This window comes from Astatotilapia calliptera, chromosome 18 (genome assembly GCF_964374335.1).
Source record: "Astatotilapia calliptera chromosome 18, fAstCal68.1, whole genome shotgun sequence".
NCBI classification, from domain to species: domain Eukaryota; kingdom Metazoa; phylum Chordata; class Actinopteri; order Cichliformes; family Cichlidae; genus Astatotilapia; species Astatotilapia calliptera.
Genome location: NC_137439.1, coordinates 25,226,754 through 25,252,699, shown reverse-complemented (window position 1 = coordinate 25,252,699; position 25,946 = coordinate 25,226,754). Strand labels below are relative to the sequence as shown.

General features: G+C 41.1%; 3 protein-coding genes across 6 annotated transcripts in view; 1 reads left to right on the top strand and 2 right to left on the bottom strand.

The window, feature by feature from the left end:
* Nucleotides 1-918, bottom strand: part of LOC113010567 (polyamine-transporting ATPase 13A3-like) — a 28,862-nt gene extending 27,944 nt beyond the window's left edge. For all 3 annotated transcript variants that reach the window (XM_026149684.2, XM_026149685.2, XM_026149683.2), the window contains exon 1: nt 698-918. In XM_026149684.2, coding sequence (XP_026005469.1) covers nt 698-756 — 59 coding nt within the window. In that variant the 5' untranslated portion in view covers nt 757-918. The remainder of the gene's footprint in view (nt 1-697) is intronic.
* A 2,057-nt stretch (nt 919-2,975) lies between these two features.
* On the bottom strand, nt 2,976-12,985 carry LOC113010594 (nucleolin-like). 2 transcript variants are annotated; one of them, XM_026149734.2, is made up of 14 exons: nt 12,894-12,985; nt 11,568-11,625; nt 9,048-9,200; nt 8,315-8,377; nt 8,104-8,227; nt 7,233-7,390; nt 5,673-5,744; nt 5,463-5,586; nt 5,201-5,358; nt 4,771-4,897; nt 4,093-4,253; nt 3,921-4,010; nt 3,680-3,803; nt 2,976-3,585 (listed from the first exon to the last, which is right to left on the bottom strand). In XM_026149734.2, exons 1-14 carry the CDS (start codon nt 12,912-12,914, stop codon nt 3,450-3,452), a joined length of 1,569 nt encoding a protein of 522 aa, XP_026005519.2. In that variant the 5' UTR covers nt 12,915-12,985; the 3' UTR covers nt 2,976-3,449. The 2 variants fall into 2 exon arrangements, with proteins under 2 accessions (XP_026005519.2, XP_026005520.2); XM_026149735.2 differs by lacking the exon at nt 12,894-12,985 and adding an exon at nt 12,031-12,170.
* Nucleotides 12,097-23,504, top strand: gk5 (glycerol kinase 5). Its single transcript, XM_026149732.2, has 17 exons — nt 12,097-12,208; nt 12,550-12,847; nt 12,940-13,033; nt 13,550-13,625; nt 13,733-13,826; nt 14,017-14,148; nt 16,080-16,155; nt 16,550-16,611; nt 16,702-16,775; nt 17,803-17,863; nt 18,096-18,222; nt 18,293-18,397; nt 18,555-18,649; nt 19,025-19,128; nt 20,558-20,617; nt 20,910-21,043; nt 21,636-23,504. Exons 2-17 carry the CDS (start codon nt 12,722-12,724, stop codon nt 21,806-21,808), a joined length of 1,593 nt encoding a protein of 530 aa, XP_026005517.1. The 5' UTR covers nt 12,097-12,208; nt 12,550-12,721; the 3' UTR covers nt 21,809-23,504.
* The last annotated feature ends 2,442 nt before the right edge of the window (nt 23,505-25,946 follow it).

Below are 25,946 nucleotides of genomic sequence, written 5' to 3'. Positions count from 1 at the left end.
GGCTTTTCCTTTAACTTTCCCTTTATCTGTATATAAAACCACTTTATCACCATTAAAAAGTCACTAAAAGTGAACACACGGTGCTTCTCTGTGCCAGGAAAACTTGTAGGGGCAGATATGAAATAAATAAAACTGAAACACTGCTGCACTCTGCAAGAATCTGACACTCTATGTAAGCAATGGCTTCCCAACAGCTTGATCTTAAATATATTGGAGTGTCCAAATCAAAGCCAGTCCTGAATGTGTAGCAGGGATTTAGCCGAGCTGTTCAAGTACACATGTGCAACATGACAGCTTAAACCCTTCAGCACATGCAGCCCACACAGACCCAGGTGTGTGAATCCTCTAAAAGGTGTCTCCACCACATGCCAGCCCCACTTGAGCCATATTTAACAAATCCGACAACCAAAGCGATAAACGCGCTGCTTTAAATGCGAAAATTTCAACTGTTGATGTTTGAGTGTAAGAGCAGAAAAAACACAGATTTCCACGGTTTTAATCACAGCCTATCGGGCATGATCAGTGGACGCAAAGCACTTTCCAGTCTCTCTAACTTTCACCAACATGGCTCAAAGTCGTCAAAAAGTTTCGCAAGCTGTCGCTAAACTGAGATTTGGCGCATTTTTTGCTGAAAGCGTCCAAAAACGTTACAATCATCGCGTAAACGAGCGTGGATTCATGCGAGCTGCCGACTTACCGATGCCTCCACTCTCTCTGCTGGATCAGATCAGCCCCTGCATGGTGGAGCTGCTGCATTAAAGTTTGCTTGGATGCCCTCTGCAGCCCGCAAACACTGCGGATCGTGCAGCGAGTGTCTGGAGAAACGCGCGGTGGACACAGCAAGAGATCCACGCTGCGAGGCGACCCGGACCGTCCCAAACCGGTCCATTTACAAGGAAGTGGGGAAAACAGGATGTGAGGTCACTGAAGGACACCGCTTTTGGGGCGAATTTCTGCAAGTTGCAACGAATCGTGTGCAAGGCTGACTCGCAGTATTCAGACTGGTTATTCGTGGTTTGATATTGGGGCACGTTTAGCCGTGAGGGTGGTGTTGTTTCAGGACGGAGGCCGCTAAGAAGTTTCACCAAGTTAACCTTTTATCTCTTTATTGCAGATGTTAAAAATAAAACACACACAAAAAAAAAACTTGGTTTTGTTTCAAAAATCTATTTCATCATCTTATCAAATCGTAATAAACGTTTTGACATGAAGTCAAAGGAGCTTGGAAAGAAGCTCCTTTGCTTGGAAATAGCTCCTTTGACTACGATGGCCTGGATGACTGAGAACCTTCACAGACGTTTTGACATGAAATGACGTTACATGAGTGCCAACAAGGCGGGCTTCTTTCATGAGTTTTTATATATTTATAAGATGAACGGTTTAAAGTGCAAAATATGACAACTGAATTTAAAGCTGTCAGATGCACGAGTATTGACCATTTTACAGAAACACACAGGCTTCACATTAAATCAAGAGAAAATAAGTCATATATGCAAAGTTCAGCATCCTGCGATCCACCTCTGCGTCCTTTTCCTGAAACAAACATATACATTAACTTAGTTTCCATTTGATCTGAATCAAAGCTAAATAGCCAATTAAAATTTAGGTCAAAGCACAAAATGATAAAAAAGTAAACTCCAAATTAAATCCTTATCTGGACAGGTTTTAGTTTAAGTTTAATAATAGCTGAACAGTCTTAGTCTGTTGTCTTGAATATATCTACATATGATTCTGCAGATTTGTAGTACTGCAAGCTTTCCATTTGTAGTCTGGCACATGTTGTGCAATGTCATTTTTCACTGTGCCACAGCAGTCTGTCCCAGCACCAAGCAAAGTGCAAGCTAGGCACAGCTCAGTCATGTAGCCTGTTGCGGGTCAGCAATGTGTGTAAACAGCTTAAATTTGTTAGTGTTACTCCAAAAAGCTCTGCAGATCTACTAAAGCTCTGCCTGCTTTGCTCTATTCTTCCCTCAGAATGCCAAACCCAGCAGCGAGCACAGCGCTTGTTAAAACCTGCAAAAGTCATCAGATCATCAGAAGGACGCACAGAATGATTGTCTGAAACAAAGTCGGTCCATAGTGAGCACCAAGTGCAAAATGATGTCATTTTGAATTTTATGGGAGTTTTATGTTTTAAAAGCGTTGGAACAGGGCAACAAGAGGCTAAAAGATTAAGCGGTACTAAAAAGAAACACCTGGAGGAACAATTTAAAATGAATTGTGTTAATCAGCAGCAGGTCAGTAAGTTCTCAGACGTAAAGACGGGCAGAGGTTCACCGTTCTGAAATTCTCTATTCTTTAAATATCTCATCATCTACAGTACATAATATCTTCAAAATAATCTGGAGAAATCTGTGTGTGTGCAAACTATAATACACCATCTGCGAATGGACCTCAGGCGGCACTACTGTCGTCTTCTCTCAGCTAAGTTCAGCTCTGATGGTATGGGGGTGCATTAGTGCTCTGGAACTGCCAGATTGCACATCAGGAAAAGCACCATCAATGCTGAAAGCTATATACAGGTATTAGAGCAACATATGCTCCAATCCAGAAGACGTGTTTTTCAGGGAAAGTCTTGCATACTTAAGCAGGATAATGTTAAAGCGCGTGCTGCATCTATTACAGCAGCGCAGCTCCATAGTGACGATCTGGACTGGCCTGTTGAGCAGCTACAATCACCGAGACAACAATAGGACGACATTCTTCTCCCAAATTCAGCAGCTGGTCTCCTCAGTTCCCAGATGTTTATGCGCTGTTGCTTAAAGAAGACGGGATGCTACACAGTGGTAAACACGAACGTGTCACGTTGCTGCCGTCAAACTCAAACAGATTTTTCTTTCTTAAAATGATAAATGTCTTCAGTTTAAATATTTGACAGGTTTTCTATGTTCTTTTTCTGTGTTGTTATTTGGCGATATATAAAAATAAAAATGAACTGAATTGTTCTACTCTGAATAAAATATAGATTTACGAGATTTGAAAATCACTGGATTTTATTTTTTTGCTTACATTTTACACAGTGGCCCAACTTTTTTGGTACTGGAATTGAATTAGGTACATTATTCTTTACATACTTTTCATGTCGGTGTAGAAAATCTAACCCAAAGTGAAAATAGCATCATCGAGTTGTACTCACTAACAAACAAGAAGAAAAACTCTGTGGACTACAGTGGATTTAATTCAGGGTTTGAGCAAAGAAGCAAAACAAAAACAAAACAATGAAGTAAAAGACAGTAAAGCGCTACAGTGAAGCTAAAGGGGACTTCATCCCTCTGTGTGTGATCACACAGTCTACACTATAGTCTGCTGACCTCTCCATAATGAGCATTTTATGAGGCAGTAGGTTACGTCTTTCCTCCTGTCCTCGCTCTTCCACCTGTCAACTTTCTTCCTTCTTTGCCAGCTTACAGACCTGCAGACTTTCCATCGGGATCCCCCTCCAAGCCTCCTTAGGCGCGCCGACTTTTTTTACCCTTGGGATATGCATAAGCGATAGTCACTTTGCAGCCATCTAGCTCGCAGTCCTCCATAGCCTCTTTAGCAGCTTTGCAACTTTCATCGCTGCCAAAGTTCACAAAGCCGAACCTGACGAAAATGAAATGTAAAATGCATCCAAGTGAGAATCGTGAACTCAGTTTAAGCAGTTAACACAGTAAAGAGACAGCTTCGCACTACAGACCTCTTTGAAACGTCTTTCTTATTTACAGTGACTCTTGCGTTGACGGCTCCTTCAAAGACACTTTTGAGCATCTCTGGACTCGTCTTCTCAGCGAGGCCCATGACGATCAGTGTTTTTGACAGGACTAGAAAAGAAACATTTAATAATTTAACGCCGCTGTTTTACTCAAACTGACATCACAAACGCCACACTTCTGCAATCAAGCAGCCAATCTGAAAACATCAAGATAATGAGATGATACCCTTTGCTTTCTCTGGCTTTTCACATGATTCTTCTTTGGCTTCTTTTTTGCCGGCCTCAATATTTTGGGATGACTGCAAGGCCTTTTTATCTGTAAGGAGGTCAGAACATGCAAAGTCCACATTAAATTTACTAAAAAAGAATATTCAAACAGCTTCACTGATTTCACTTACCTTTTTTCCTTTTGTTTTCCACATCAGCTTTAGTGACTCTACAAGCACCTTTTTCTCCTACACAGTTCAAAATCAAAACCCTCTTTTGGATCGTCACTCCTTGTTTTTGCTTCTGTACCTTCCTAGCAATGCTTGTGTTTTTGAACTCCAAAAAGGCAATTCTGTTGAAAAATAAAGACATTTCACTTGTTATAAACAATCTTTAAAAATGCACCTATTATATTAATTTTCAGCTTAATATCTTTAATGTTATCTCTTTGAACTCTCGTAGAAAGCTTTGCCTGATTCCCTTTTAAAAATACCATTAATGATCTAATACTAAGCCTTAGCGCATTCACTAACAGCCTTTATGCTAACCTGGTTCTGATTGGCTCTTCGTCATAAACAAAAGGATTAAACAGCAGGTGGGTGGGGCTTTTGCCATAGCCATTGCAAGAGGACCATATAAGGATATCCCCTCTTGGTGGCGTCATCATACTACGAGTTTAAAGCAGATTCAAGCTTCAACTTTTAGCTCACAGGGATTACTTGTACACATTATGACCTCATCATTAGAATCTCAGCTTTAATATAAACTTCCACCATTCTAACATGAAAGCATAATAGGTCCCCCTTTCAAAGCATAAACAAGTAATGAATGACTTCCTCATCTGACAACTTCCTGTTCAAAACTCTCACCCTTGGGTTGGGCCTTCAGTTCCACCAGGAAACCGGATGGCGATGGCCTTGTGGAAGACCTTCAGAATGTCTTCCTTCGTTATGTTGTAAGGCAAGTTCTTTACAAACAAACATCTGGCATCTCTGGCTGCAAAAATACAGGAAAGTTCCACTTTTTTTAAATATATAAAGCTTATATTACTATTTTGATCCTCACAATGTTTTATATTTTAAACTCAATAAGAAAGTGTTTACAAAGGTTCCTGCTAATGACCATTGCCACAGATTCCTATAGGACTGGAAGGCTCAAGGAACTTCCACATTGGTTTTTCACTACCAGAGGCCAGATCCATCTCTTATACTATGTGACAAATGCACATTCTTAAAGTTCGATAAGAAGTTCATTAATTTAATCAACGCACATTAAACAAATCTATTTGGTCATTTTTACCTTGCTTTTTTAGTTCAGGAGATTTCACCTTCACTTTTTTTGCACTTTTGATCTTTGCTTTGGCGATCTTCATTGGTTTATCGAGCAGCACCTCCCCATTTGATGCCAAGGCTTTAGTCAGGTCCATTTCTGAGAGCAAATCTACAAATGCATGTTTCCTGTAACAGCAGAAAATCACTTTATGTACTTTATGTAGCAGCAATAAATAAATAAATAAAATGAAAATAAAAAAATAAAGCATAAATTAAGAAAACATACTCACCTGGATTGGTCCAATCTGATGTCTTTGAACAGAAGATTTTGTGACATGAGATATTTTTCTAGTGACTCTTTCAGTTCTTCAGAATTTTTAGAGCTGTTGAGGTTTCCAACGAAAAGACAAAATCCTAAAGAGGAATAAAGCAGCGAGATGTGTAAAGGCGTCTTCAGGATCACTGGATATCTTACAAGACAAGCAGTAATGAGTTCATACCATCATTGATGCGCTTTGCTTTCTTTGATGGGGAATCCTCAATGACGGTTTCTGCCTTCCTTTTACCATTTACTGCAAGAGATAGAAAATGTGGTAACCGCCATCGTCCTGGGTTTTGGTCAAGGTTTTTCAGCTTATGGACTTTGTATTCTTGTTTATTTATTTTTTCATCTTCTATTCCTTTAGTAATTTGAGTCCTGATTTTTGGATTAAGTTTACTTTTTTCTTTGATGGAATTTGTGAGGATGTTGTCATTTTCTTTGGACAACCCACCTCACCAATACAGCGGTGCTTTCTTTTTACTAAGGCTACGTCCACACGTACACGGGTATTTTTGAAAACGGAGATTTTCTGTTTTCGTTTTAAAAAATAATCCTATCCACACGTAAACGCAGAAATGAAGGAAAACGCTGCTAGGAACATGCCAAAGCAGCAGGTGGCGCTATATTCCTATCCGTGTAGAAATGTTGGCCAATCAGAAGTCAATAAGCCTGGGTGGGAAAGCGTAAACAAAGATGGCGCATAGAAGCAGAATGTGTATGCATATGTAAGCATTTAAACACTGCAGAGAGTAAAATTAACTGTATTTTGTCTACGTCCGCCATTGTATATATTCATTTCACCGAAACAATAACGTGACGCACAGTGTGACGTCAAAAAATGCGCACACCTTTGACGCTGCGTTTTCTCCATTTACCTCGTCCACACGTAAATGCAAAAACTGGGTTTCGAAAATATCCACCCTGGCAGGAGTTTTTAAAAATCTCAGTTTTCAGTGACCGAAAACGCCGTTTACATGTGGACAGAAGGCGCAAACGCATAGAAAAATCTGCGTTTTCAAAAATAGCCGGGTACGTGTGGACGTAGCCTAAGTCTGTCTGCAGAGAGTGTATTTGAGTCCTCTCATTTAACGCTATATGGCACAATGAGACAACAAGCAACCAAGAGGAGAGAATAGAATAGAATAGAATAGAATAGAATAGAATAGCCTTTATTGTCATTGTACAGAGTACAACGAAATTGGAGTGCCACTCCCTTGGTGCAAGTTTCAATAATAAATATAAATGTAAAATATAAAAAGTACAAAAAAACCAATCGTAAGTACTCAAACAATAGTATGTACAATATATACAGGATAGCAGCATTAATATAATGACAGAGAGAAACTATAAAAACACAGACAGTAATGAGGGAAAGGGGAACAGGAAGGCAACTAAACACAGCTGCAAATTATCAGGAATTTTTCAAAGGACGTAGATGCTAAACAAAAGAAGTGACTATCAAAAAGAAACAGGAAGTGAGAACTGTAACTAAACAGCAAAACAAAGACAACAGTAAACTTGACATAAAGGAAAGATGCAGAAGTCAGGCAAAGAGGAAATTATGAGACAATAAAACTCTTAATAAAAACAGCAAATTAAACCAACAACTAAGGAAATGTTGCAAGAAAAATTAAATAAACTAAATAAGAACCAAATGAAGATTATTTAAGAATAAACAACCATGAAAAACTCATGTCTGAAACGTCATGTCTGATATCAATTAACAGTACTATTTTACCTTTTTTGTCCAGTGAGCGTGCGTTCACCTTCGCCTTGTCCTCACTTGTGATCTTTACTTTGGTGATTTTCATTGGCTTATCGAGAAGGATCTCTCCATTTAACGCCAACGCTTTCGTCAAGTCCATTTCGGTGGCCAAATCTAGAAAAGCATGTTTCCTACAACAGCACACATTCATATCAGTTATTTCATCTAGCAGCAAAATTTACAAAACACAGAAAATATTTTTTAGGAGGGGCAAAGAAAAGGTTTTGATGTTTTTCTTGTGCATACTTTCATTTTCCACATTGCTAATTTTTGGGGGCTTTTATGAAGTGTTAAATATGCAACTTGTTAACCTGACAAGTTATAATGCACTCTCAACTGTCAGCCTGTCAAAGCAAACACCACATCTGTAGTGCTCTTTCTCAGCATGAAGCCATACTGCTGCTCACTGATCATCACCGCTCTCCTTGACACAGCTCAGGACGAACCGCCTTTCTCCTTATCCATGAACTTACAGCTTAGATTTAACACAGCAGCTACATGCTGAACATTTTTGTCTTTGTGATTTAACCAAAAAGTCGGCTCCCTTTATGAGCAATGACCGTCAGCAAAACTGTTAAGTTACATTAACACAAAAGATGAATATTGTGCAAATTTTAGGTCAGTTTTGAGAATGCAAATACGTTTCCAAGAAGTCACACAGGACTTTCACAGCAACCTAAAAATAACACTGGAATTTGTCCCACAGTGCAGGAGAAGACCGTTAAATTCAGATCAGGCACATTTGTTGCTTTCACAGGCAAAGAGGTTTTTCATCACACCTTTTAGAGGACTTAACATGAAAAAAACAAATCACATAAACAAAGAAACAAACAGAAACACTCACCTGGATTGGGCTAATTGAAAGTCTTGAAACAGAAGGCTTTGCGACATGAAGTATTTTTCTAGTGACACGTTGACTTCTTGATAGGTTTTAGTTTTGTTCAGGTTGCCAACACAAATACGAAATCCTAAAGAAGAATAAAGGGATGAAACATGTGAAGGCGAAGCCTCTCCAGGAATACGAGGTAATGTACAAGATAAAGATGAGTCCTCACCATCGTTGTTCACCTTAGATTTCTTGGATGGGTGATTCTTAACTGCTTTTTGTTTCCCATTTACTGCACAGGACAGAAAGTATTACAGATGTTAAATGGACTTTTCTACTTTAACTGCACTCTAAGAACATTTTTTACCAAAAGCCTCATTCACCCAGTAACACACACACGGTTACTGGGTGAATGGATGCAGTGTGGGCTACTTAGGGTTCAGTATCCAACCCAAGGACACTTCCGACATGAAAACCAGAGGAGGCAGGCAGTGAACCGCCAACTTTATGATTAGCAGACGACCCGCTTTACCTCCTGAGCCACAGCCAATAAAACACAACTACTTCTGCCAGCTAAGGCTTCATGGTCTCTGGAGGGTTTGGTCTTAAACGCCTGTTATCACAATTTTATAGCATGCAATAGCTTTTATCATTTGAAGAATAATATTTATGTCTTTGAAAATACTTTGACAAAGGCTGGGGTCGATTGGGGTCTCTTCATCTAGTAAAAGCAGACCTGCCATCATTTAAAGATGCTGTAAATTAACTGTTGTGACTGGATCTTTTGTGACATCAGTGGAAGGGGTTCGTGTTTCATATCGGAAGCAGCGCTCTAAAAATCTTGTATGAAATGCAACAGATAGACTTTATTATTTTATATTATTACACATGCACACTTCAGAGGAGAAAGGATATTGAAAGATTTTGGTCATGCAGCAGTAACATCCAGTGAACATCCTTACCACAACCAGTCATCTTTTCGGCAGTCATCTGATCGCTTGCATCAAGTGTCGTTTGTGTGTCATCATCCTCTCCTTCCTCATTCTTCTTCTTCCAGGATACAGTTACTGTGGGGGCATTTCCTTTAACTTTTATCACAGTGTCCGTCTGACGATCTGAAAAGATATTTTAATTACTCACACAGCTCAAGTGCAGACACCCTGTGTGACAGTAACTCACTGGCCACCTCAGTGGGTACACCTGCCCAACTGTCCACTAAATATCTAATCAAATATTACAATGGCAGCACCGCTGTTGAATTTAGGCAGGTGGACATGATCCAGATGTCCTGCTGAAATGGTAAATGGCCTGTATTTATATAGCGCTTTACTAGTCCCTAAGGACCCCAAAGCGCTTTACATATTGTGGGATTATAATATTATTTTATGCCATGTTAGACCCCTAATTAAAGATTGTGAATTATTATGTAGTTTTAGTTTGCATTATTCTCCTGAATTAGAAGAAGGTGATAACTATTGCATTTGTTAAACTGATTTGCATTACATTAGACTGCTGATTTATTGTGAATGAATGATATTGTTTTATGATGCATTATACTGCTGAGTTATAAGAAATACTGTTCGCAGAAAGTCATCGCCTTATTTGTCTGATTAGAAGAGAACAGAACATACTGGAGTTTTCTGCCCCATCTCAGCAGGAGCAGATAAACAGGGAGCCAAGGTCGTAGCTTAGGCGCTGTGTGAGAGAAAGAATGTGAATGTTTAGGCTTTTATGATTAGGTGGGGGCCACTAGAGACTATAGGAGTTTGATCAATGCTCCACCATTTTGAGATCTGATGCTGTCTGCGTACGGTGTCCATCTCCCACGCGTGTGATCATTAAAATCATCGTTTGACTCAACCCGGCTGGACCAGTGTTGTTCTTTTGGCTTTTCCTCTTGTATCCATCCCCAATATATTGAATCCGTAACAATATCCAGTCATCCACCCATGATAACAAGATGGCGCGGCCACGTCCAGACGCCTTCCTGACCGCTCCGCTCCGGTTACATTTCACTGTGTGTTATACTTGTATAACTATGCATGTGACAAATAAAGAACCTTGAACCTTGAACCATCCACACACACATTCACACACTGGTGATGGCAGCTACATTGTAGCCACAGCCACCCTGGGGCGCACTGACAGAGGCGAGGCTGCCGGACACTGGTGCCACCGGGCCCTCTGACCACCACCAGTAGGCAATGGGTGAAGTGTCTTGCCCAAGGACACAACGACCGAGACTGTCCAAGCCGGGGCTCAAACCGGCAACCTTCCGATTACAAGGCGAACTCCCAGCTCTTGAGCCACGATCGCCCCTCAAATTCAAACCGAGCACCAGAATTGGGAAACGTAAAGTCATCTTAACTTGAAGTTTAAGTGACTTTGAATGTCGCATGATTGCTCATGCCAGATGGGTGGATCTGAGTGGAAACTGCTGATTAATTATTAATTTCCCACATAATCATCACTATGATTACAGAAAATGGTCTGAAAAAGAAAATATCTGTAGGCGGCAGTTCTCTGCGTCAAAATTCCTTGTTGGGGTCAGAGGTCAGAGGAAAATGGCCAGACTGATTTAAGATAATAAGATGGCAACATTAACACAAATAGTCAGTTGTTATAACCAGGAAAATGCTGACGAGCACCTCTGAAAGCACAACATCTTGACACTTGGAGCAGATGGACTACAACAGCAGAAGACCACACTGGGTATCACTCCTGTCAGCTAACAACAGGAAACTGAGGCTACAAGCTCACCAAAAATGAAAAATAGAAGTAAGAAAAACATTGCCTGGTCTGATGAATCTCTATTTCTGCAGCAACAGTTAGGTGGAAAGGACGGAGTTTGACATAAACAACATGAAAGCATGGCTCCATCCTCCCTTGTATCAACAATTTCCGGCTGCGGGTGGTAGTTTAATGTTGTTGGGGATAATTTCTTGGCACACTTTGGTACCAGTACCAGAGGACTGTTTAAACACCACAGCCTACTTGAATATTGTTCTGGTCATGTCCATCTCTTTATGACCACAGTGTATCCATCTTTTGATGGCTGCTGTCAGCAGCATAACAAACCATGTCACAAAGCTCAAATCATCTCAAACTGCTTTCTTAAACATGACAGTAATTTCATTGCACTCCCCAAATGGCCTCCACAGTCACCAGTTCTCAATCCAAAAGAGCATCTTTGGGATGTTGTAGAACAGGAGATTCACATCAACTGTGCAACTAACTGCAGCAACTGCGTGATGCTGTCATATCAATATGGACTAAAATCTCTGAGCAATGTATCTATCGCCTTGTTGGATCTGTGCCACAAAACAGTAAGTTAGTTGTGCAGGCAAAACTATACGCCAGTTGTACCTTGTAAAGTGTCCGCTGAGATCATAAAGATTGAAGGACTTATAGTTACTAACATTATTCAGCTCAAACAGTTATGTTTACTGTGAATTTCTACATATTAATAGGGATTTACTTGCCAGTGTCAGCTGTGTCCTCTTGTACAACTTTGCTCTGTTTTTTTCTCCGTCTCGTAGCCTGAAACAAACACAACAGTTTCAGTGAACGATTTACCATTTACGTTTACCAAAAACCCAACTTGAAGTCTGTAAATTCCTTTGCGATGTCTGACAAAACACTGTGCTAACGGCAGAGATGTTCGTGTTACTTTTAGCATTTTTATCATTAAAGACAGAAAAATTAACTCTTCCCTAAATAGCTGGCCTTTCTAATGTAATAACGGTATTATATCCGAGTACTCGACTATAATCAGACTCATGTTTTGTACAATTTTAATTATGATAATTCACAAGTTAACCGACTGCTAGCTCCTGAGTTCGCACTGACCCCAAAAAACAACGTGATATAAACGCTTAACACAATGCATTATTATCACATCAAAGCCTGTTTGTGTAAGTTGCACAAATGCGGTATAACTCTTACGTCTGTTTTTGCCATATTAAACCTTTAAATAGCACAAAATCACAGGCTGAAACAATTGTAGCGTCAGTCAGAACCATACACGCGTGCTAGGATGAAAACATCCACATGCTACCGGACTTGAGTACTGCGCATGCGTACGATGTACTCTACGGATGCCCGCACAGAAACACGCTTTCGGGTAAGTTTACGCGGTTTTACGACTACTACTTTCGTTATTCCTTGCTGATAATTAGACTACCGTTTGCGCTACCGCACGGTGAGGGGAGTAGATCCCGGAAACAGAGAAGGTTAGAATAAAGCGGTTAGACAGATTTGGGGATGTTTTTGGAAGCTAATTACTATTTAAATGTCTTCTAGCCAGTTAGCCCTAGCTTAACTTTTGAGTTTGGTGAACTTGTGAAAAGCATTTCGGCTCCAGCCAAACTTTGGACCCATTTTCACTTTTAGCTACAAAAATTTGTGATGCGAATGTTTGCTCTGCTGGAAAATCATGCTGTAGCAATCTGTTGACTCAAACAGGCTGAACTGGAACCCGAGTCCAAAGGTGGAGTTACAGTCCCAACACGAAACCCGGTGCAGATAAGCTACTATCGGATTAAACGAGCAATTCAGGTTGTACACAAGACCACAATGAGTTGATCACAAATGGCGTGGGACAGCACTGAGACAAAATAGGACACACTTTCCCACAATGGGGAGCCACAGGAACGGTTTCAAGAAGGAAAGCTACATTTTGTCGGTGGACGTGGGCACAACGTCAATCAGATGCCACGTCTATGACAAGGAGGCAAAGATCCGAGGATCATGCTCTACAAAGGTATTCATCTGTTCTGCCTTTTTAATTCCTCACATAAACCACCTACTTGGTAAATTAAATGCAGCATCCACACAAACTTGATCTTTCCCCAGGTTGTGCTCCTCTATCCAGAGGTAGGACATGTGGAGATGGACCCAGATGACCTGTGGAAAGGGTTTATCTCTGTGGTTAAAGGAGCCGTGCAAGGTACATCTGCTCCAATTCCTACTTTTATGTCAATCCGGAGATGTGCCATGAAAAAGTGTTTGTCCCCTTCCTGATTTCTAAGGTTTTTTGTATATTGGTCACACTTGAATCTAAAGATAAACTCTTTTATTTGCCATTGTTGCACTAGGTCAGGGTACCTTGGAAATCTCGTGGATAATGGCTATCACTGTGGTTCAGTGAGTCCCAAAGCCTTAGAAATGGCTTTGTAACCATTTCTAGGCATGTTGTAATACAAGCATAATAGATAAAACGCTACCGAAGTTTCCCATAGTTCATTTAGTTTTGTTGTCAAAGAGAAAATTGCGTGCGAAAGATCATATACTGATATTCCAGTTAAGCACACTTGGCTTTTAGATTTTTTTTAATTGTTCTTTTTTTTAATCATTTACTGCAATGTGAATGTCTTATGTTGGAATTTTTTTAGAAAAACGATCCTTGTCCTTCTTTTTCTCTGCCTAACCGTTTTGTGCTCGTGTTGCTGTCCTGATCATATAGATGCAGGAATACAAATGCACCAGGTAGAGGCCCTTGGGATCTCCACTCAGCGCAGTACCTTCACAACATGGGACAGGTGAATAGCTTTGCTCACATACCTACTTTAGCACATCTTTGAATAATTCATGCCCTACGCTGGCTTTTCCTCTAGCTTGTTTCTCATCTCCTCCTCCGCTTTGACAGGAGAACTGGGGTTCCTTTCCACAACTTCATCAGCTGGCAGGATCAGAGAGCTGCAGACCTGGTGAAGTCCTGGAACAGATCCTGCACCATGAAAGTGAGGCTGCTCCCCATTTCTATCTTTCATGATCTTTAGTCAATAGATTGGACTTTAAAAGGCAAAGGCAGGAAAAAATTTCAAATAAATATGATGTTCCCATGTAAACTCAAAATTCTTTTCAACCAGTGCTGGATGTGCTTTTTGTTTATCCATCTTATTTGTTTGTTTGTTTTTACAAAAATCTCAGGCAATCCATGGTGCAATGAAGGTCCTCTACTTTGTTACCAGGCAGAAACGGTTGCTTGCAGCAAGTCTCATCGTCTTCTCCACTCAGCATGTCACTTTTCGCCTCGTCTGGGTCTTGACACATTACAAACAGGTGCGAGGAAGGGTTAACTAACGGGCTTGTGCTCAAAAGTAGAGTAACACAGTTGCACACATTTGCATGCATAACAACTGGGAACAATGTGGGCCACTGTTTAATTGCAATCAAACAATTCGTTTATGTGTGAAAAATCACAACTAAACGATGAATTCAGGAACAGTGAATGCACTGAAAAGTTGAAGTTCCCTCATATTTGACGGAATATAACAAATCATTCATTACTATTAAGGGTTAGGGTTAGACTCTTACAGTTGCTACCATCAGTATAAGAGAATAAATAACTATTTACCATTTGTAAAGGATTTTCCAACCACTAGTCTGTATGTATTTTTAATACATATTCAAAGTAGATTTGTGGAGTAATAATCAGCTATCTCCTGTGCATGGATAACATCAAGCTGTACAACCGGCATGAGTGAGACATTGACTCATTGATCCTCAGCCTGAATAAGTGTGACTCAGTGGTGTCAGAGTGTGGGAAGGTGATCCACACCAAAAGGTTTTCGAGAATGCAGGATGACAAGCACATAGAACAGCTACAAGTACCCACAGTCCTTTGGGTTCCACAATGAAGATCTAAGACAAGTCATTTAATACTCAACTGTAATATTAAACAGGAGGAGATACACTGATATGTCAAGACACAAAAAACCTGCTCACAATGGACGGAGGTCTCCACCCAAAATCTGACACCCTGAGGCTGTGCAAGTAGCGGAAAGAGGTGAGGCAAGGATTAGACTGTGACGGAGGATGCATGAGTAGGTTAGGAAGATGGTTCCACTTGAGATGAAGAATACTTCAGGCAGTTGAAGAAAGATGATGGTGAGGGAAAGGAGGAGGAAGCATTGTAAAAGACCAAAAGCCTGCATTGGGATGTACCATCGACAGGTAGAGGAAGTGGCTGACATCAAGAAATCCCAGCAGGGGCTAGAAAAATGTTGGCTTTAAGGACAGCACAGAAGCTCTGATAATGGTGGCAGAAGAGCAAACCCTAAGCACCAGATTCTGAGATAAACAGAGAAGTGCCAGTGGCTGAAGGAACAACTGGACCAGATGTGGAAGATACAGTTCAAAATGGTCCCAGTGGTAACACCAGCATCAGGAGCTATAACCCTAAAAGTGGATGAGTGGCTCCAGCAGATTGAGGACACATCAGAGATTTCTGTCCAGAAGAGTAAAGTCCGAGGACAGCTCGGCTAAAGCGGAATTTATGCTTTGCATGTTCACAGTCCACCGCCAATCAGGGGATGGCCCGTCTACCTACAGAGAACTCTGTTGTTAATGGAGGCAGAATACAAAGTATGTGGTATAACTGGTTTGTGGGCTGATTGCTGTGTGCTGTTTGTGGTCCGTCAGCCACCTGCAGGGAAGAGCAAGGTTCAAATATACAAAGCGCTGAAGTCAAACAAAGAGTCCACTGCAGCCACTCTCAAAGCTTCTGTATTATTATTTTTTTTACGTTTTTTTGTGTGTTTGTTCGTTTGGTTGTTTTTTTTATGCTTCTCCCGTTCCCGGTGTACTCCGCTTTCCTGCTCTGGCCCACTTATCAACCAATCAGCATTCAGCATCCAGCGACATGCAGTTAGGATTTTGGAGGACTGCATGGGAGCACGGCTGTGATGGGAGAAAAGCCTTCAGGTCTCGCTGTCCGAACAGAAACGTGTACGCAGACTGACACATTTACAGGAACATAAATTACGCTTGAGATGCTGCGCAGAACCCTCGCTCCCAGCTTGTCCCTCTTAAGAAACACAAACATGCTACGCCCCAGGAGGGAGGTTTTTATTTATGTAAAAATAAACTTGTGTTGATGCCCTTATGAACCAAAGAGTTGATTAATAAAAAAGGAAAGGAGAAGCCTCAGTATTAGATGGCCCACAGCATTCTTCTGTTTTCAGCCTCGTCGTGTTTCTTTCTTCTTTCAGGTTTGTCAAGCAATAGATGAAGGTTACTGCTGCTTTGGGACAATAGACAGCTGGCTCCTGTTTAAACTCACAAAAGGTGGGTTTGCATTGTTTAGCTTGGTTTCCCAGACATCGAGTAAGCCTAGACTAAAAACACTTTTTCTTTTTTTCTTTCCTTTCAGGGGAGAGTTTTTTTTCTAGCTATTCTCGTTTAGTCTCTTGAACTCAGTGACATCTAAAACAAGTTCAGTAATATAAGATTTGTGCAGTGAACTGTGATTTTTGTACAGTTCCTAACAGGATAATAATCCCCAGACAGAATGTCCTTTGTCTTATCAATCCTACTGAGTCACTGATTGGCTGAAATTCCTCAGGAATGTTTCGGCTCACTCCTGGGGAGGAGATTTGGAAAAGTGACAAGCAGCTCGAGTTTTTTGTTAATTAACCTTTCTTTTAGAGAATGATTATATGCATCTCCTAATCTGTTTCAGGACACCTGCATGCCACCGATTACTCTAATGCCAGTTCAACAGGGATTTTCGACTCTTATCAGGTCTGGTGTCAGTCATAATTATTTACTGTTTATTCTGTGGTTGGTTTGAGTTTGTCTTTTTATATCCCTGTAATGTGACTTGTTTCATAGATGTGCTGGAGTGGGTTTCTTTCCTCTCTTGTGTCCCTGCCGCTCTCTATTTTCCCCAAAGTAGAAAATACAGGGTGAGTGGACCATTCGCTTCCAGTTTGTTCATGTTTTAGCAAAAGTCGCTCATATTAATAAACATGATCACATTTGTCTTTGTATTCTATGTTTTTTTTATGTCCCTGCTGAGTCTGAGACATGCTTGTTTTTGTTATTGTTTGTCTTTTTGTTTGATTCAAAGTCTATCTGTCTAAATTTAATGAAACTTTGTGGAGACAGGTTCTTCCTTTATTGATACTCACTATCAATGTTTAATGCGGTTCCATATGAGACGCTGACTTTGGCAGAGAATCCAAGAGTCCTTCTTTTTATACCTATTTATATATAGATCAATGGGTCCCAACTTTTATCCATGCACAGTGTTATAATATGCAAGGAAGTGGGGGAAAAGAGATTGTGTTCATTTTGTTTCTGTTTTTTCTCTAAAAGATTTTTCTTGAGAAACACTGAGTGTGTGCCACAATCCCACATGATCACATTTAATGTGACTCACATGTTTGCTTTCTTGCAGATGGTGGAAGCAAACATGTGTGTGCATAAGAAAAATGTATACATTAAAGTTCAAATGCACTGACTGAAAATGTACACTGTCAACAGTCACTTCAATATGTTAGTTAGAGAGTTATAATTAAAGATTCAATTAAACCCAACCTTTGCAATATACAGTAAGCATAAAGCGGAGCATCTCGTTATGTCCTTTGCCTTCAGTTTGCCTTTAGAGTAAAGCTCTGAAAGAGACTGTGAGACGATTCAATTCAATTTGATTTAAATCACAACAACAGTCACCTCAGGGTGATTTATATTGTAAGGTAGACCCTACAATAGTACATAGAGAGAAAACCCCAGCAATCATATGACCCCTCCCCCCATGAGCAAGCATTTTAGAGACAGTGGGAAGGGAAAACTCCTTTCTAACGAGAAGAAACCTCCAGCAGAGCCAGGCTCAGGGAGGGGCGGCCCCAGCCACGACCGCTTGGGGTGAGAGAAGGAAGCATCGTGATGCATTGTGTCTGATTTCTCCGGTTTCTTGTCTTGACACCACAGCCATGACTTTGGTTCCACAGACCCATCCATCTTTGGCGTGCCCATTCCTATCATGTCAGTGGTGAGTCAACATCTGACCGTCACACAATCTCTTGTCTGCATTGCAAACCTCTAACTGCTTAAACCTGGGATTTCACCACCATTATGTTGTAACAAAGATGTCTTGCAAAGTTAGCTAATCAGCAGCTGATTGCACGTCATCCCTGCACTCTACTTCACTTCCCTTAATTGCAAGTTTTCAACATTCATTGTCATCAAAACTTTCAATTATCTCCTCTGTCCATGTGCCTTAGATGGCAGACCAACAGGCAGCCATGTTTGGAGAGTGCTGCTTTGATGTTGGTGATGTGAAGATCACCATGGGAACAGGCACCTTCATGGACATAAACACTGGGAGCAAACCACATACATCTGTAGCAGGTAAAGAGTCCACACATACATTCATATTCACCCATTCAGGCTAATCATAACCTCTGACCTCTCTTTACAGGTCTGTATCCTCTTGTGGGGTGGAAGATCGGCTCAGAGGTGGTGTACCTGGCAGAGGGAAATGCAGCCGACACAGGGACCGCCATCAAATGGGCACAGAAGCTGGGTGAGCAGTGAGGCGTATAGTGTGAAAACACCACGCAGGACTAATTCATCCATCTTTAAATCATAGTCGGTTTTCCTCTTCCACACTGAACACTGAGCGTGGCAGTGACGGACAGAACCAGGGATTGTGTGTGACACCTGTGTGTGTGCTGTTTCAGAGCTCTTCTCTGATGTCAGAGAGACCAGCACCATGGCTTACAGTGTCAGTGATTCAGATGGAGTGTGTTTTGTTCCTTCCTTCAGCGGCCTGCAGGTCTGTGCACTTTTTGTTTTTCTGCTGTAAGCGTGTGTTTCTTATTACGTGTAGTTTCTTTTAACTCAACACTCATTCATTTCTTTATTTTATTTATCTCTCTGTAACATGGTGTCTCTTTTTTTTTTTTGCTGCCCTCCATTGTGAACTCGCCCTTGTAAGTGTTTATGCTGGATGCTAAATGCTTATAGTTAGACACGCAAAAGCTACTTTTCGACAGTAACCCTGCAGGAGCTGCGTAACAGCACGTCTGCTGACCAACAATTTTTGAGCTTGACTTTAAGACACAAAGACCGTTTAGAGACCTTTTTTTTCTTTCATCCTTTCTTTAACGACTGCAGTTTATTAACTGTTGGTGTAAATGTTTTATTAAAGGCTCCTCTGAATGATCCAAAAGCATGCGCTTCCTTCATGGGCCTAAAACCATCTACTACTAAACGCCACCTGGTCCGGGCCATTCTGGAGTCAGTCGCCTTCAGGTGAGGTATTTTCAAAAGATTAAATACTGTGCAAAAGTCTTGAGCTATCACTCATTTGGTAAATATTTTTGCTTCCAAGAGCAAAGAGCAAGTTTCAAAGTTTTTTTTATTGAAAAACTTTGTTTTTTTTTAACTCCTTCTCAGTCCTGTCCTTGTACCCGACCATTTTTAGCCGTGTTTGGAGTTTTTGGTAAGCTGCTTAAAACTGATCTGTAAATCATTCAAGTATTAAAAAGGCACCTAACTCAAGGGAGGAACCAGTGTTGTGTCTACTCATAGCAGACAACTTTGTTAGTAGCAGCTGGTCACAAAAACGGGTAATCTTTTTCAATTTCTGTAGAAAAATCTATGAAAATGTTAAATAACACACTTCTTATATTGGCATCAAATATTTTTGCACCACACAATAACTCCCAAAGAGCTATTAGCTGAAACCTTGGCATATTTTGGAAGAGTGCGCAAGTATATCCTTAGAAATGTTGAGGAAACTGGATAAGTGGAGGACAGAATAAGAAATGTTCGACCTAATAACTATCTAGCAGATACAGTGTATCTGAAAGTCATGTCCTGAAGACATGAGAAAAAAATATTTTCAAAAAGGAAGAAAGGCTGAGGTAGGCCAAATTACACAAGTACTGGAGTAAAAATCAGCCACAACAGGTCCGATGGAGTGATGAATGCAAATTTGGCATTTTTGGTTCCAAATGTATGAAGGAGTTCAGGAGAGAGGTGAGTGTCCACAGCCATCTGTAAAACACAGGAGAGACTGTGTCATGGTTTGGGGCTGAATTTCAAAAATCTGGAAAGCCTCAGTGGCTTCATTTTCTAACCTGATAATGATCCTTAACACTTGGGAGTTCGCCTTGTAATCGGAAGGTTGCCGGTTCGAGCCCCGGCTTGGACAGTCTCGGTCGTTGTGTCCTTGGGCAAGACACTTCACCCGTTGCCTACTGGTGGTGGTCAGAGGGCTCGGTGGCGCCAGCGTCCGGCAGCCTCGCCTCTGTCAGTGCGCCCCAGGGTGGCTGTGGCTACAATGTAGCTTGCCATCACCTGTGTGTGAATGTGTGTGTGAATGGGTGAATGACTGGATATGTAAAGCACTTTGGGGTCCTTAGGGACTAGTAAAGTGCTATATAAATACAGGCCATTTACCATTTATTTATTTGTGGAGAACTGTTCCTGAAGAGTGTTTAAAGAGATTAAAAATTGTGTTGAAGATTAACGGTGGTCAGACTTGCAATCACGCTGGGATTGTACAAACTCTTCTTTTGCCTTAAGAGCTGTATTCTCATGTATGATTGCACCAATTTCCTAGTTTTCGAGTCCAACGTAGTGAAATGAGGGTGGCTCAAGACTATTGCACAGCACTCTAGTTTCCTTATTGCTTTACTGTTTATTCTCATTCATGCTTATTTACATTCTGTTCCAGAAATAAGCAGCTGTATGAGACAATGTTAAGAGAAACCTGTATTCCCATCACAAAGATAAGGTACAGTACTTCTTTTAACTCGTCAGTCTGAAGGTAGTAACTGTACATGCAATAAAAACTCTGTGTTGGCATTTAACTCATACAGAGACCAGACACCCGTTTGATATTTTATTTTAGTGTTTGTCTTTTAGCCAACAAACTGGGCGTAACAGAATAGACTCTTGTGTTCTCTGCCTCCACTCATGCAGTTCATTTCTTTATTGACTTTGCATTATGGCTTTATGTTTCCCTGATACTGTTACAGTAAAGTGAAGGAAAATCTAATTGAGTGCTCGGCTCCTTTCTCTCTCAGGGTGGACGGTGGTGTTTCCTCCAATGACTTCGTCATGCAGCTGACCTCAGACTTGTTTGGTAAAAAGATAGCCAGACCCCAGCACCATGAGATGTCATGTCTCGGGGCTGCTTTTGTCGCTGGACTTGAAGTCGGTATGGAAATAAATATTTAAACAGAACAAATATTTGCACTGTAGTCGAATGTTTTGAAGGAGCATTTGATTCACGGCCGTGTGAAGATAAGATGTCTTAGAAATGACGTTGAGCACAAACGGAGTGATCTATCATGCTCTGACACACTGGTCTTACTTTCACTGTGGTTTTTCTCTAAAAATATTACAGCTCCTGACAGGCCCATTTGAAAAGTTTTGATCAAAAGTCCTATTTTTATTCCTGCTGACTCTGGCAGGAGAGGCAAAAAGCCTTGCTGTTTGTTACATAACCTGTTTTCCATTTAATTATTCACATTATGTAATTAGATTGTTATATATTAGTCAGCATTTAATCAAATCAACCAGAAAATATGGCTGATTTGTTGTGGCTGTTTCATAACAGGCCAGAAGCAGGTGGTGCTGACGACTGAAAAATAAAATGAATCATGAGGAACATGGCTTTTAAGTGGATCAGTCCACAGTGATGTAGATAATTAGCTCATTTGTCCAGCATTTATTGCTCTTTTTGCACCACAGCGTACCTTATGCGGTGCTAGATTCTGCATTTATATTTGTGTCGGTGTTGTACGCAGGTTTCTGGAGGACGCGCGAGGAGCTGAAAAAGCTGCAGAGTGCAGACGATGAGTTTTTGCCCCGATGTGCAGACAAGGAGTGCACCGGCAGCCCAAACGGGGAGTACGTCCCCATCCTCCAGAGCTGGGAGAGAGCTCTGCGGCGCTCCATGAATTGGTACAACAAGCCTTGACACTTGAAGCACACACACGGAGAGTCCATGGGGTGACCATGAAGGATGGGGATGTCAGATCTGATGACATTTGAAAGTAAACCGATGATTTTTGTTAATTTTTTTTTTTTTTATGTAAGGAAAACATCGTTGCCAGCAGTTACTTAGTCGTCCTAGGGAACATGACAGCAGATTTTTTTTTATTTTTCCAAGATCTGTTTTCACAGCCACTTGTTTGTCTGCAAGTTTGCACATAATCTACCTAGCTTCGTTTTTAGAAACTTGTTGAAGAGGTGTAGCACAGTTAAGGAAGGAAACCGTTCTGGACCGCAGCAGGGCATTGATCTTGTCATAGGATACACTCTCCAAGTGCCCCTCTAATGTAAAGCTAAAGGACAAATGCACTGACATGATGCTGCAGCACTGATTAATACAGTTGAAGGCACGCTTGTACTAACTTCACACAGCAGTGCAGGTCAGATCCAAGCCAAAGGATTCCCCAGCCACAGCCTTGAATTGCTGTCCACAAACAGGAGTTGCTGTTCCCTGACTTGATTTCCTCTTCTTGCACACAGCAGCTGGTTTACAAGCACATTTCATTCATTCCAGGATGGACGTCACTGGTGCTGCTTCATATTTCAGTCGGTATTTTTTTTTTTTTCCGCAGTGGAAATACGATTTTTACATTTTCCCACATGGGGGTGCTGACGACCACCTTTTACAGCTTTTTAAAAATCATGAGGTCGCCATAGCAACCGCATGCCAAATGTTCATCAGCAGCTATAGAGTTAAAAGCGTTCATCCCAGATTCACACATGAGCCTCTGTTCATGACACCTCAGACTGCACAAAAGGAAGCCCAGATCCGATATGTGCAGCTTAATGTTTCACTTTTGCAGCAGCTGCCTCCCAATTTTAAATCTGAACGTTGACCTCGTAAAGTCATACATGATGCCTTTTTTTTATTTTATTTTTTTAAATTAATTACTGTGTGATCAACAAATTATATTCAGTGGCTGTATTCAGAGATTTAAATATGACTAGAACAAAAAACGAATTGTATGTGTTTGTTTTTCTGTATGTGGGAATTTGACTGGAGTTAAGTGTTTAATGTTAATTCTATGCTTCCAATTAGTCGATTATATACCTCTCGATTGGCAACAAGAGCTGGAAAAAGTATTAGATTTAACTGTAATAAACACAAAAATGTCTAATTTTGTACTGTTTGATGCTTTGATCTGTTATTTTGTTGCTGTGAGTGAGGTCATAAGGGGTTCAAACCAGTCCATGTCTCATGATTATTCTTTGTTAGTGTGGAGTACAACCATGGGGATGTCATATGATAATGTTTTGACTCGAGTCTTGATCTCGACTTGATGAACTCTGATGACATAGTTTAAAATTCTGATCGCATTATGATGAAGCCCAAATGACTAACTAGATCTAAACTGTGAATGTCTTTCCTGACTTGTTCTGCTCCCCCGTGTGATGATCTGTTCTCTTGCAAAGTGTAATACTGTGCCTAACCCTAAAGTTAACACCAGTTCACGTGTGTGACATGACTTGTACTTCATTCAGTTTCTGAATGGCACGTGTCATTCCAACATGCTAGGGCCTAGCAGATGAATACAATGTGTGTAATTGTAAAAAGATTTGGATGAGAAGCTCTAGCATTTTTGTTGCTGGGGAGGGGCTTCTATTAAAAACCTGAATTATCAGCTGTTGTGGTCGTGGTGATTTGGGTGCCTTGCGCACTCAAGCTGCACAGGTGTCTGTGACACACGGTGAGTGAGTGAGCAGATGCTGCCCGAAAGTGTTTACCTCCACAAGGACTCTGGGGAAATGCTGCTGCCTCATGCCTGAGATTTGGGGGGGGGGGGGGGGGGGTTATCAGAAACACAGGCTGCCGGATGAGTCTGGGGATTGAGTCCCATTGATGTGGGCAACCTCGCTGTGAGGGTTGCTATGGCAGCTTGGGGATGGAGTGACTGAGAGAACAAATGGAGTGTGTGTGTGTGTGTGTGTGTGTGTGCTCATGGTGCTGGTATGGCGAAGGGGGTGCTAATTGAGTGAGCACAAGGGGGATTTCCTAAACAATGGGAGGATTGTGTGTGTATGTGTGTGTTTGCCAGGAGGAAGAGCAGTCGTGAGTTTTTGTGTACATCATGCGGATCCATGGTCTGCATAACACCACAGCACTACAAATGCTTCTTCTACTGTAACTCGAGCTCAGCTTTCTCACTCAATTCTTATAATTTAATTGCCACTGTGCTTTTTTTGCAATCGAATGTGTGTGTGTGTGACAGAGGACTAGCATCAATCAGTGCTGCTGGTGGCTCTCACGCTAATCAGTAAAGTGTGTGTGTGTGTGTGTGTGTGTGTTGTGCCTGAAATCCTGGTGCACCCTTTGCCTTGTAACAAATTCAAGCTGACAGCAGGAACTGTATGTAGTGCGACCACTACTCCAGTCCCCCTCCCCCCGCGTGAACTGAACCCTGCATCAAGGGTCATTATATAACTCCCTTTTTCTCTCCCTCCCTGTGACACACTGGGAGTGTTCAGCAGAGTGTCGGGGGGGCTGGAAGTTAAGCTTTCGGATTTTTGTTTGAGCCCCACTTCTCCCCTTATGCACAGGCATCTAACCTCCTTTCAGTCATCTTCTAGCAAAGCACGGACTCCCACAGGGCGCGAGGATTTTCCTTTTAATGACACAGAGACTGGTTGAGTATGGAACGCCAGGACTGCCATAATGAATTAATTAAATACACCATTAAATAATTAATTAAATGTGTCAATAATTAATTAAAATTGGAATTAATTAATTAAATAAATAGTTATGACACATGTAATTAATTAATTGTTGACACATTAAATTAATTATTTATGTATTTCACATTTTAATTAATTATTGACACATTTAATTAATTATTGACACATTTAATTAATTATTTAATGATATATTTATTTATTTCATTTTGGCAGTCATGGCGCCTGGCTCTCATCATGAAATAATTTTATCTGTCAGCCTCACCCATCAAACTCAGGGGGCGGGGTTAACGCGGCCCATGCAGCTTCTCTAACATTTGATTGGTTGCAGTGCAAAGTAAGTCAAAACAGGTCGATCCTAGATAATCGATTGCTTGTGTAGACTTGGGGCAGCCAGGTATCCCCGAATGCAGATCAAATCACAGGCAGCAATGGTGGTGGTGTAGTTTTAAAATACCCCGTTTTTCTGTCACCAGCTACACTTTTAACAGTGTTTTAGCCGCGAATGTCGCGACGTATGTCTGGTCAGGTTGTCAACATAGAACATGTTTGCAAAAGTGCTCAGATGTTTTCAGAGATTTCACTAGCTCTGCTAACAATTAGCATGCAGAGTGCACCCAGGGGGTACGTTAACCGGTTTGTTTACATATTCCACTCTCCGTGTTCCACATGTTGCATTCGCAGATTCTCATTTTCACCGAACGATCGTCTCTTTCCGCCTGGTCTTGTGTCTCTGTGCTTCTGTAACATAAAGAACGAGCTGACATTTTTCTCACGAAACCAGCGATCAGCTCAACAGACCCTCAGTTTACCTGCATGCATCCTCCTCCTCATCTGTCAGCTGTTTAACACCTGCTGCTAATTCAAGAAGCACGCCTAGTTACCTGGTGATAGTCACAGTTTAACCGGGCAGCCGGTGCTCGATATAACGCAATGTCAGCGCATTTTTCTGCACAAGATAAGTAAATATAGTGTTTTCCCCGAGCGCAGAGCTGCTGGAGCTCGTTTCCTTACAGAGCACTTTATAGGCGAACAGCTTTATCAGCGGCTGATGTCCAATCACCGGCACACAGCTTTCAAACCTCAGCTGAGTTTTAGCTCTCAGTGGTTAAACGCTGGACTTCATTCACTCAGGTTCTGTCTGTCGGGTCACGTTTACTTCGCTGTTTTATTTACAACTGAGCAAATCGGTTTGGCTGAGGTTAAAGTTACGTTTCATAACTGCATAGTTTCACAGACGTTTAATGGTTCACTGGCACATGTGTTAGACTGAACTATCATCTAAATATCATCTGTTTTTTAATAGTTATTCAACTGTATTCTAAGCACCAGCTGTCTGTTAGAATGCGATTTTTTTTCTGTCTGTTGGCAGAGGTATAAAAATGCGCAGGAAA

Excerpts from the sequence above, each read along its gene's own strand:
- gk5 (XM_026149732.2), top strand. The coding sequence starts at position 12,722 with ATGGGGAGCCACAGGAACGGTTTCAAGAAGGAAAGCTACATTTTGTCG. Across the intron at positions 17,864-18,095 it reads CCATTCCTATCATGTCAGTG|ATGGCAGACCAACAGGCAGC; the intron begins GTGAGTCAACAT and ends CATGTGCCTTAG. Across the intron at positions 21,044-21,635 it reads TGTCGCTGGACTTGAAGTCG|GTTTCTGGAGGACGCGCGAG; the intron begins GTATGGAAATAA and ends TGTTGTACGCAG.
- LOC113010594 (XM_026149734.2), bottom strand. The coding sequence starts at position 12,914 with ATGCTGCATTTAATTTACCAA. Across the intron at positions 5,587-5,672 it reads AGCAAAGCGCATCAATGATG|GATTTTGTCTTTTCGTTGGA; the intron begins GTATGAACTCAT and ends ATTCCTCTTTAG. Across the intron at positions 4,254-4,770 it reads ACTGAAGGCCCAACCCAAGG|AATTGCCTTTTTGGAGTTCA; the intron begins GTGAGAGTTTTG and ends ATTTTTCAACAG.